The 12,019-nt window shown below is 39.7% G+C and overlaps 1 protein-coding gene across 10 annotated transcripts in view; it reads left to right on the forward strand.

Annotated features, from left to right (window-relative positions):
- CD58 (CD58 molecule) overlaps positions 1-12,019 on the forward strand; it is a 151,079-nt gene that overhangs the window by 43,266 nt on the left and 95,794 nt on the right. For 9 of the 10 annotated variants that reach the window (XR_010123700.1, XR_010123699.1, XR_010123696.1 and 6 more), the window contains exon 4: positions 5,799-5,876. Coding sequence is in view for 3 of the 10 variants with exons in the window: in XM_063651562.1 (XP_063507632.1) it covers positions 5,799-5,876 (78 nt within the window). In the remaining 7 variants the exon portion in view is untranslated. Of the gene's footprint in view, positions 1-5,798; positions 5,877-8,516; positions 8,554-12,019 lie in introns of all 10 variants that reach the window. The other variant, XM_054458136.2, reaches the window with a different exon arrangement.

A 12,019-nucleotide genomic window follows, 5' to 3' on the forward strand; every position in this document is an offset into this window, starting at 1 on the left:
TTCATTGGTGAATTCTACCAGGTATTTAAGGAAGAAATACTAATTCTCTATAATCTCTTTTAGAAGATGGAAGCAGAGGGCATACTTTCCAACTCATTTTATGAGGCCAATATTATTCTTGTGCTAAAACCAAAGAACAATACAAGAAAAGAAAATTAAGACAAATATTTCTCATGAACATACATGTAGAAACCTTAAACAAAATATTAGCAAATTGGATCCAACAGCATATAGAAAGAATTATACATCATGACTAAGTGGTATTTATCTCAGGTGTGCAAGGCAGGTTCAACATATGAAAATCAATTAATGTAATCCATCACATTGACAGACTATGAAAGAAAAATCACATGATCATACCAATAGGTACAGAAAAAGCATTTGACAAAATCCAACATCAATTTATGATAAAAACTCTCAGTAAACTAGGAATAGAGGGGAAACTTTTTCAACTTGTTAACAAATGCCTACAAAAAACCATGCAGCTAACATCATCTGTAATGGTGAGAAATTTGAAGCTTTCCCACTAAGACCAGGAACAGGAAATAATGTTCTTCTCACCACTCCTTTTCAATATTGTACTATAAGCACTACCTAATGCCATAAGACAAGAAAAGGAAATAAAAGTTATACAGATGAGAAGAAAGAAAGAAAATTGTTTTAGTTCTCAGATGACATGAATATCTATGTATACAATCCAAATGAATTGACCAAAAACCTCCTGGAACTAATAAAAAACTATAGCACAGTTGTAGGATACAAAGTTAATATACAAAAGTCAATCACTTTTCTATAACAGCAATGAACAAGTGGAGTTTGAAGTTTAAAACACAACACCATTTACCTTAGCACCCAAAAAATGCAATACTTAGGTACAATAACAAAATATGTACCAGATTTATATGAGAAAATCAACAAAACTGATGAACAAAATCAAAGAAGAACTAAATAAATGGAGAGATATTCTATGTTCATAGATAGGAAGACTCCTTATTGTGAAGATGTCAGTTATTTCCAATTTGCTCTATAAATTCAGTGCAATCCCAAGCAAAATATCAGAAGTCATTTGTGGATATCAACAAACTGATTTTAAGGTTAAATGGGCAGGCAAAAGACCAGAATAGCCAGCAAAATATTGAAGGAGAACAAAATTGGAGGACTGATACTACTCAACTTCAAGACTTACTATAAAGCTACAGTAGTCAACATAGTGTGGTATTGGTGGAAAAATAAAGACAGATAGATCAGTGAATCAGAATAGAGAGCTCAGAAATAAACCAACGTAAATATGGTCAGCTGATCTTTGACAAAGGAGCAAAGGCAATGCAATGGAGCAAAGATGATCTTTTCAATAAATAGTGCTGTAACAACCGGACATCCACATGCAAAAAAATGAATCTAAACACAGACCTTATGCCCTTCACAAAATTTTACTCAAAATGGACCATAGATCTAAATGTAAAATGCAAAACCATAAGACTCCTAAAACATAAGAGAAAACCTAGATAACTTTGGATATGATGACTTTTTAGATACAACACCAAAGACATGATTCATGAAAGAAAGAATTGGTAAGCTGCACTTCATTAAAATTAAAAACATGGCTCTATGAAAGACAATTTCAAGAGAATGAGAAGCCAAGCCACAGACTGGGAGAAAATATTTGCAAAAGACACATCTGATAAAAGACTGTTATCCAAAATATACAAAAACTCTTAAAACTCAACAAGAAAAACACAAACAACCCAATTAAAAAATGAGTCAAAGACCTCATCACACACCTCTCCAAAGAAGATATACAGATGGCAAATAGGGATATAAAAAGATACTCCTGGGCCGGGCGCGGTGGCTCACACCTGTAATCCCAGCACTTTGGGAGGCCGAGGCAGGCGGATCACCTGAGGTCAGGAGTTCAAGACCAGCCTGGCCAACATGGGGAAACCCCATTTCTACTATTTTCTATTTTGTAAAAATACAAAAATTAGCTGGGCATGTCCTATGTCAACAGGCAACAGGGAAATGGAAACTAAGACAACAATGAAATACTACTTCACGCCTATCACACTGGCCAAAATCTAGAACATTGACAGCACCAAATGCCGGTGAGGATGTGAAGCAACTCTCATTCATTGCAGGTGGGAATGCAAAATGGTACAGCCACTTTGGAAGACAGTTTGGCAGTTTCTTACAAAACTGTACGTACTCTTACCATTCAACACAACTGTCATGCTTGTTGCTATTTACCCAAAGGCATTAAAAACTTATGTTGACATAAAAACCTTCACATGGAGGTTATAGCATCTTTATTAATAATTGTCAAAACTTGGAAGCAACCAAGATGTCCTTCAGTAAGTGAATGGACAAATAAACTGTGGTACATACAGACAATGGAATATTATTCAGCACTGAAAATAACTATCAAGCCATGAAAAGACATGGAGGAAACTTAAATGCATATTACTAAGTCAAAGAATCCAATCTGAACAGGCTACATGCTATGTAAATTTTACCTATATGACATTCTGGAAAAGGCAAAACTGTGGAGACTAAAAAGATTAGTGGTTGGCAGCGGATATGAATAGGTGGAACACAGAGGAGTTTGGGGGCAGTGAAAATACTCTGTATGATACTGTAACGATGTTGTTATACATTTGTCCAAACCCACAGAATGTACAACTGAATGCTAATGTAAAGCATGGATTTTTTAATGATAATGATGTATCAGAGTGGTTTCATTAATTCTAAAAAATGTACCACTCTGGTGAGGGATATTGATAGTGGGGAGGCTATGCATGTGTAGGGGCAGGATGTATGTGCAAACTTTTTGTAACTTCTGCTCCGTTTTGTTGTGAACCTGAAACTCAAAATATTTAAAGCCAAGTGAAGCTAACGTACTAAGCCATGAATCAAGTTTGTGGAATAACCCCAAATAGAGGAACCATTCCAAGTGTTTTAAAAACATAGTAATTTGGGTGCATATTTCAAGGGGCTGCATTCTAAGGATAAAAAGAACTACAAAGAAAAAAATTGTAATGTTTTAAGTAATTATATAGTTAGCAGTAATGCTCGTATTTGGTTACTGTTGAGTATGTATTGCAGGAAAATGCAAATGAATATTTATATTGTTGTTATTGAATATTGGGATGTTTGGCATGAAAGAAAGGAGATTCAGCTGTAAATTGATTAGGTTAAGTAAAAACTGTAGCCCTGGATTTATTTAAAGGTATTAATTTGAACCATATGAAATTGCTGTTTCTCTAGTCAAAAACCATTGAATCTTGGCAGCTTAATAGGGTTCAACATAATGCCAGCATGACCCATTAATGTATTTTGTCTCTTAGAAAATCGTGTATTTCCTGGTTCTGTCCATTGAAATGTTCTAGAAACAAGAGCCAGTCCTGTAGCAATTTGCATGCTTCTTGGTTCTTGGACCCAGATTTGAGTGACCAGTGTTACCTGGTGTGCCCAGACTTCCCAGTTTCAGCACCCGAATTTCACATCCCAGGAAACTCTTCAGTTTCAGGAAAACCAGGATGATTGGCCACCTTCACCCAGATTATGGTACCTAATTATCATTTCCCATGAAAATGAACCAGGGCCTTTGGGACAGTTGGCTGATTCCATACCTGGGGCATGGAATGCATTAAAATAAGCCTTGAATATCTTATTTTACCACATAACAAGAAAGCTATCAAAAAGACTTACCATGATGGTACCAACAGGACTCAGGAGCCACTCTGAAGAGGTTCCCTCTGGCCAAAAATAAGACAATTGGAACATCAGTAAGAATAACAACTTCAGTAGATTGAGACACATCAATTGTGCTCAGTTCATGAGTTCATAATGTACTAAAAACAAATTTAAAAACTCATTGGTCCTCTCTAGAGAATGCTTGGGAGCTAACTCATTATTTTGAAAAACAATAAAGAAAGAGAAGAATCAAATGCTGCTTTTCGTATATAAATTGAACCTCAGAGTAACCACATTGTTGATGAGGGGCAGTTTATCTTTATGTGAAGATTGTAGTTAGTAAAGAAGGAATGATAGACTAAACCACTTTGCAAACCCTTGATGAAATTATGGCTCTAGACAATGATCTTCAATGGCACTGGCATCATGAAAAGAAAAGCAACCAGGCATTGTATGTCACCTGAGGGAAGTATACAAACACTACTTGGGGAGTATTATTGCCAAAGAACATCTGAATTTTGCTACTAAAGAAGGGAAAATGATGTTCGGGGGCACCTAGCAGTTTCTGGCCAGGATCTTCTCAAATCTGACCAATAGGTGACTGCCTATTTGTTCCAACACACCTGTGTTCCTAATAAAAGGAAAGTGTGATCATATCCTTATTCTCATTTATTCATTCATTTTCTCTCTCTCTTCCTCCTCTCCCTTCCTTTCCCCTTCTTTCCCATAACCGTGTCACATTTGTTCTTAGTGACCCCTCCCCAATCCTTTAGCAGTGCATTGTGTACTCTGATTTTGGATTTTCAATAGCTGGATAGAGTTTACCTTGTGAACATACCACAGTTTTTTGTAAAAACAAGGAACTGCTGTGAAAACAACTTAGGTTGTTTTTGCCTTATGGTATATTAAGTAAGGCTGCAGTAAATATCTTTGTGCCTTTTTGCGGGGAGAAGAAGGGCACATCATTGAGAGTTTCCCCAGGATGGCATCTTAGAAATGGAATTGCAGAGTCACAAGATATTAATAGAGATACCAATAACATCTACTCAATAGGTTAATGACAGTATATAACAGCTGTTCTTAAATGCAACTACCCTATGAGATAAGTATATTTATTAGTCTCAAGTATAGTTACCCTATGAGAAAATGGAGGCACTGAGAGGTTAAGGCACTTGCCCAACATTGTAATGACTTAGTGAGACTATAGGCACATGACTTAGTGCAATGTCTAGATGCTTCATGATAAATATTTTTAAGGCTTATTATATACAACTGCCAGAATTGCCCTACCAAACACAATGCCAAGTTCTGCCTCCACTGGCAGTATGAGATGGTCAGAAACAAACCTTCTAGTGGAACATTTTCTTCTTTTATTAAATAACACAGGGTCTGGAACGTATCAAGCTTGTGCATATAAGTTTGTTTAGAAATAGTCGAATCTTCTTATTCATATTAGTTCTACAGAGTAAAGTTAACAGTGAAATAGCAAGTACTAAAGTAATGTTCCTGGGGGAAATACAGGGGTAGGTTCCTGTGAGCCTCTAGTCATAACATTTTTGTTAATGATCTGTTTATAACCTTGTTTTATGTGTGTTTCTGTTTAAATAAACCTTAACATATAGTGTTGATTTATTGACATTGAACTCATAGCCAACAGCACTGTAACTCATGCCTAAGTGAAGCTTATCTAATACACCTATTTTCTCTGCAAGGCATCGCGCAGCCTTCTTGCACTTAGGAACTCTTGTCAGCACTTCAACACTATACTTTGGGACCACTTAAAATAGTGAAATCACCAACAAAAAAGCATAAAAATGCAAAATCATGGCACTAAATAGACTGCAAATAGGACACTTGTTAACAGTGTAAGAACTGAAACAAGAAGGCAGTGCTTTACCTTTTTCCACCTCTGCTGGGAATCTGCTTATTGGGTGACTCAAAGTTTTCATCACTGTTCTTATGTCTGAGAATGACTGCTATGGGTATTGACTTGTGGATTACAAATAAATTTCAGTAAATAAGCAAATCGCAAGGTGGAATCTGCAAATAATGACGATCCATTTTGATCAGTTCAACTAGTTGAATTTCTTTTCTTTTCTTTTTTGTAGGTCATTCAAGACACAGATATGCACTTATACCCGTACCATTAGCAGTAATTATAACATGTGTTATGCTGTATATGAATGGTATGTATGCTTTTTAAAACAAAATAGTTTTCAAACTTGCATTGGTTTTCCAAAGGTCAGAAAATAGTTTAAGGATGAAAATAAAGTTTGAAATTTTATACATTTGTAAAGAAACAAAAACTTTTTTGCTTTACTTGTGTGGGACTGCTGAGCATGCTAGGTTCCTCCAAAGATCCTGCATTATCTCAAGGTAGAATGAATCCTTGGGCCACAGAGAGCTATACAGGCCTGGGAACACAGCCTGAACCTGTTGCATAGCCTCCTTTTACAAATGTGATCTGCTTCAAAATATAGTTAAACTTCTGGTCTCCAAGTCAGAGTTTGCTAAAGACCTCTTTAGGCTGCCATCTCTGTAATTTTCATGTCATATGCCACGAATGGGGCTCCCAGGTAGGAAAGGAGTTTTGGTTGAGTTAAGTGACTTACATAATACAAGTAATCATGCTTGTATTACTTCCTGAGGCTTCTCAGTCCCCTAGCGATCTTGGGCAGTCATACAGCTTGGAGAACTGATGACTTGGAGAATTTGTTCCCAGCCTGTTCATTCCTGGTAATGAGTAATCCCTCTCAAATCCCAAAGGACAGGGAGCAGGCTGTAATTCTGAAGAGTAGATATTCTTGATGCCATAGCAGTTTCCATATCAGCCTTCACCAAAAGGAAATATGCCAGACAGGGAATGCCAAAGAGTAAACTTTCTACAAGTGATAGTATCTAGGATCCATTGTGTCATGAATCAAGTTTATAAACTAGATTTCAGTTTCCTTAGACCTGCACTGTTTAGTATAGTAGCCAATTAGCCACATGTGATTATTTAAATACATAATTTAAAATGAAATACCATTAAATTTAAGATTCATTCCTCAGTTACACTAACCACCTTTCAAGTGCTCAATACCTACATCTGGTTAGTGGCTACCATACTGGATAGCCCAGATAAGGAATAATCCTATCATTGCAGAAAGTTTTCTTTGTCAGTGCAGAACTAGACTATTTTGCGATATCAGTGCTAAATATAATTTCCTGACGATAACATTTTCATATTATAAGTTGTAAATACCATGAAAATCCATCCCTAAGTAATAGATTATCAGTCAGTTGACTCTCCACTAAACAGTATTATAACAATCAGCTGAAGAAAGTTTTCAGCTATTGCCCAATGCATAAAATATTTTGGGAGCTCAAATTTTTTAAAAATCTATTTTAATCCCCAAATAGTAGTATAATAGTTAATCATCTCCTGAACAGGTTGGTTCCCAGAAACCAAAATCATTTTCCACTCAGTGTTGTTGTAGATCTCAATTAAAGAACTAACCCAGGATACCTGAACTAAAGAGAGGTGGCACTGAGTTTCCATAGAACTTCAAAACAATTGGTTGATTTAACTTAAAAAAAAAAGAAAAAAGGTCATTCCATATACAGAAAATTACTCCCATGGTCAGTACTGTTAGCCCCAGATAATCTGAAAAAAATTTGTTCTTAAAAAAGAAACAATTTGGAGGCCAGGCATGGTGGCTCATGCCTATAATCCCAGCACATTGAGAGGTTGAGGTGTGTGCATCACTTGAGCCCAGGAGTTTGAGACCAGCCTGGACAACATGGTGAAACACTATCTCTACAAAAAAATACAAAAATTAGCCAGGCATGGTGGTGCATGCCTGTAGTCCCAGCTACTCAGGAGGCTGAGGCAGGAGGGAGGCAGATGTTGCAGTGAGCTGAGATTGTGCCACTGCACTCCAGCCTGGGTGATGGAGTGAGACCCTGTCTCAAAAAACAAACAAAAAAAAAAACTCAGCAAGCATCTCAACCTTTAAGCAACCTTAAAGTCATTAATTGGGAAATAGTGAGATGTTTGGCATGCAATCTTCAGAAGAGGAAAGAGTTGAATGGAAACAGCTCCAGCTGCCTAGTTGTAGTTGACAGACAACTTTATAAGCTCTAGTCAACCCTATTGACTAGGCTTCTGAACCACTAGCATAGTTCTAGGGTCAGGCGGATGCCTACTGTGGGCAGGAAAGCGATGCATGCATGTGTGGGAGCACTGTCTTAATGTCTGAAATAGTAGCCATGAGCTACATGTGGCTATGGAGCACTTGAAATGTGGGAGTCCAAATTATCATGTGCTGTGAGTGTAAAATAATAAGTTTCTAAGACCGTGTATGAAAGAATGTAAAATATCTCAAAAAATGTTTATATTGAGTACCTGTTGAAATAATTTTATATTTGGGACACATTGTGTTAAATAAAATATTAAAATTTACATTGTTTTTTACTTTGTAATGTGGATACCAAAAATTTTAAATTACTTATGTGGCTTGCATTATATTTCTATTGGACAGCACTGGTCCAAACTATTCTAGCCTTCCCTGCATCTTCAGCCTTATGCACAAGGTAGAATTAGCCATTTTGTCAACAGTTTTTGCATTTGGTTTTCTATCGTGTTCTGACCAATTTTTGAACAACTCTTTGGACCAGCTCTATAGCCAATTTGATTTAAAGCATATAGGGTAGCAGGAAATCCCAGGGTGATGGGGCTCTGGCTTAGTTTTCCATATTTAGGCCTCTAATAGGCAGTCAGTAACTCCACATTTCAGCTTTTCTTTTCAGTTCTTTAATTGAGAAGACAATTTCTTCATTTTTAGGTATTCTGAAATGTGACAGAAAACCAGACAGAACCAAGTAAGTACGCTGCAGGCTGTGCACTCTGTGCCAGAACAACAGCAGCCCTGCTGTAGATGCCCATTACTTGGGAAGCCAGATTGTACTCATCTGTTGGTTGCCTTGTACAGTAATAAGAAGTAACATCAGCAGATATACTAACCATAGTGTATTAAGTACCAACTGTGTGCCATGCACTACACTAGCCACTCTCTGCATATCGTTTCCTGGAACCCTCTCAATAAGTCTTGCAGGAGGAGTATCATACCCCTTGCTTAGAGACAGTGCATATGAGATTTGTAGAAGTCAAGTGAGATATCAAGGTCACATTGCTAGTAAGTGGTGGGCTGGGATTTAAATCTAGGTCTTTGGACTCCAAGAGTTATACTGTTAACCACTACAATACACTCCCTCCACCTCCCATCCCAGGAAAAGTTGGATCAGGGATAGGGTCACTTCAGGGGCCGGGGTCAGAGCTGAGCCTGTAGTCACATATAAAAGATAGGACACAAACACAATTAGCAGCAGTGTTGGTTTAATAAACCGCCATAGGATGTTCCAAGAGGCCTCCTCCTGGCAGATCCCACTGGTGGTCAGGAGGCAGAGGCATGAGCTGGGTGTTGAGGGATGAGGGGAAGAGTTAAGGCCCAGGGTGTGAAGGGCAGGACAAGAAGTAGCAAGCCATCCTCTTTGGAGCAGAGAGTGTTGAGGCATTAGAGAAAGATGGGGCTGGGCTGGCAGGTTGGGCCAGGCTGAGACTGAGAGAGGCTTTGGGTCATTCTTTAGGGAGAACCGCAGAGTTTTCTAGCAGAACTATGCTTTAGTAAGATCACTCTGCTGGCAAAGCATGGGACGAATTAATAGGAGATGAGATGAGGACACTGGTTAGTGGAGTAATGAAATAATCCAGCCAAGCAGAGAAGAGGGCCTGAGTCAGGGTGATGGTGGCAGAACTGAATATGCAGAGCTAGGTTTGAGAGAAACAGCAGAGGTCCTGTTAGCAAAACTTTCATCTGACAGTGTAGGCTCTGGTGCCAAACTCCCTGGTTCAAATGCCAGCTCCATTTCTCACAGGCCTTGGACAAGTCACTTAAACTCTCTGTGCTTTGGCTGTCTTCTGTGGAAAATGGGCATAATGATAATACAGAAATGACAATGATATCATAGATAATCACATAGAAATAACTGTGTCAAAATATATTAATATAAGTAAAATGCTTACAATAGTGGCTGGCTCATAATAGTGTTCAATAAATGTTAGCCATTATGATTATTGTTACTATTATTTTTCAAGAAAAATAAAAGCAACAGGACCAAGTGTCACAGAGGAGTCACACAGGAGTCTTGGTTGGGAAGGAAAATTATGAATTTTTGCTTTGACAGGTTGATTTTGGGGTGCTGGTGTATTACCTGGGTAGTGATGTCCATGCACAGAATTGGAGATACGGGCTTCAGGCTAGAGTTACAGATTGGGGCGCCTCTTCATCTGGACAGTAATTGATGCCATGAGCACCTGAGGTCACTAAGAAAGAAAAGCCAGATGCCCTAGGGTGATGGGAAGAGGCAGAGGAGGCAGGACTGGGGAAGCAAAGTCCAGGATCGGAGCCAGGGTATCCCCGGGTTAGAGACTCAAGGGAGGAGGCTACATGTTAAAGCTGCAAAGACAAGGAGGTAGGTGAGGGGTTAAGACCTTTGGTTTTGTTGAGTCAGTTGCTGTGGTCAGTGCAGGGATGAAGTGAGGGTGGCTAAGCAGCAGCAAGGGCCTAGGTGAGGTGGGATCAATGGATGGGCCACAAGGTGTCCTTTCTCCTCAGCTGCCAGGTGGAACAGTGCAGGAGAAACAAGCTGTGGCAGGAGGCCTGGGGGCAAGGGAGTCCAAGGGGCAGCTCAGCCAGCCACAGGCCCAAGCTGGGAGGACCCAAGGCCATGAGGGGTTGATGGGCCGGGAGGCTGGGCAGAGAGGAGCCAAGTAGCTGGAGATGAGGTGAGGTGGGAGAGGTAGGGACCTCCAGGCTTGTGGTCAGAGGAGGGCATTTCAGATCTGAGCAATATGCGTGAGCCCCAGGTGAGTGCGAGAGCCAAGTCAGGTCTCTGCTGAGATCTAGGTGGTTACAGTGGAGGGGAACTCTGAGTGGATGGGGGAGACATAGCCACCACTACCAATGATGGGGGTAGGGGGGCATCATCCAGGGCCACGGGGAAAGGGGATGGGCATTCCGGAACTCATCCCTTCATCTGTTCCTTTCATCACAACAAACATTGTGGAGATTATGCGATACCAGGCAGTGTGCTATCTGATAGGGTGGGGTCAGAGTACCCAGCGAGGCTAGACATTGTGTGGGATTCAGAGAAAGCATATAATAGGGCTCCTCCCACAAGAAGCTTGTGGCCACACCAGGGAGAATGGATGCACGTGAGCATAAGAAACTCTTAGAAGGACTTAGGCAGGAAGCACAGGTGATAGGCAGAATGTATGATACGACGGTAAGGGCTGAGCAACCAACGCAGGGGAATTGGAGAGGCCAGGATAATCAGAAAAGCTTTGGAGGGGGTAGGATGTGACCTACATTTTCAGAACAAGAGTGGAGTAGAAAAGGCATTCCAGGTGGGATAAACAGCAGAGGCAAATACATGAGAGGGAATTAAATCTGTTGTGATTTATTTGATAGTAAGATTGACCTGCCTGGCATTGAGTTGAAATAGAGGCAAAAGACACTGAATATTTGCAAGGAGGTCCTTGGAATGGAGTGATGTGGAAATAGGCAGCCATTATAGGTTCTTGAGCAGGAACATTTTGCATGAAAAGCACTGCTTTGGAATGATGAGTCTAGAAAGGTAACACTGACCTCCCTAAGGTGACATTCTACGGAGAGACCTGAGTATTTGGGGCTGAGATTGAGAGAGGAGCTTACTTTTCTTAGTATATTTTTATTTACTATTCAAATTCTGCATCATGTGTGTTTACTGCCTATTTAATAATTATTTTTAAATTTAAAGAACCCATTGTGGCAGCAGGGGGAATTCCCTAAGCTCAGTTACTAAAGGGTTATGAAGCTGGGTATGGTAGCACACACCTGTAGTCTCAGCCACTTGGGAGGCTGAGGTGTGAGGATCACTTGAGCCTAAGCTTAAGTTAGTTGCAGGATTTCTTGAGCCCAGGAGTTAGGAGACCAGCCTGGGCATCAAAAAAATTAAGTTAAATTAAAATGTTAAAAGGTTCTGTATATGGTGGAGATGGAGGAGATGAGAAAGGGGCAAGCATAACCAGGAACAAATGCGATATTTCCCCAGCTGTGCGAGGGCAGGACCAGGAAGAACTAAACCCAGTTAGGAACAACAGAGGACAGATGAGTAGATAGCAGACATCTGACGGGAAATGGCCACGCCACACTTCTCACCCAGGCAGTTCAATGTAGGCAATTTCTGAGTGCCTGGTATTTTTTGTGTAAGTGTCTAGAAAACAGATCATAAAGTTAGTCAAATTAAA

Source organism: Pongo pygmaeus, chromosome 1 (genome assembly GCF_028885625.2).
Source record: "Pongo pygmaeus isolate AG05252 chromosome 1, NHGRI_mPonPyg2-v2.0_pri, whole genome shotgun sequence".
NCBI classification, from domain to species: Eukaryota; Metazoa; Chordata; class Mammalia; order Primates; family Hominidae; genus Pongo; species Pongo pygmaeus.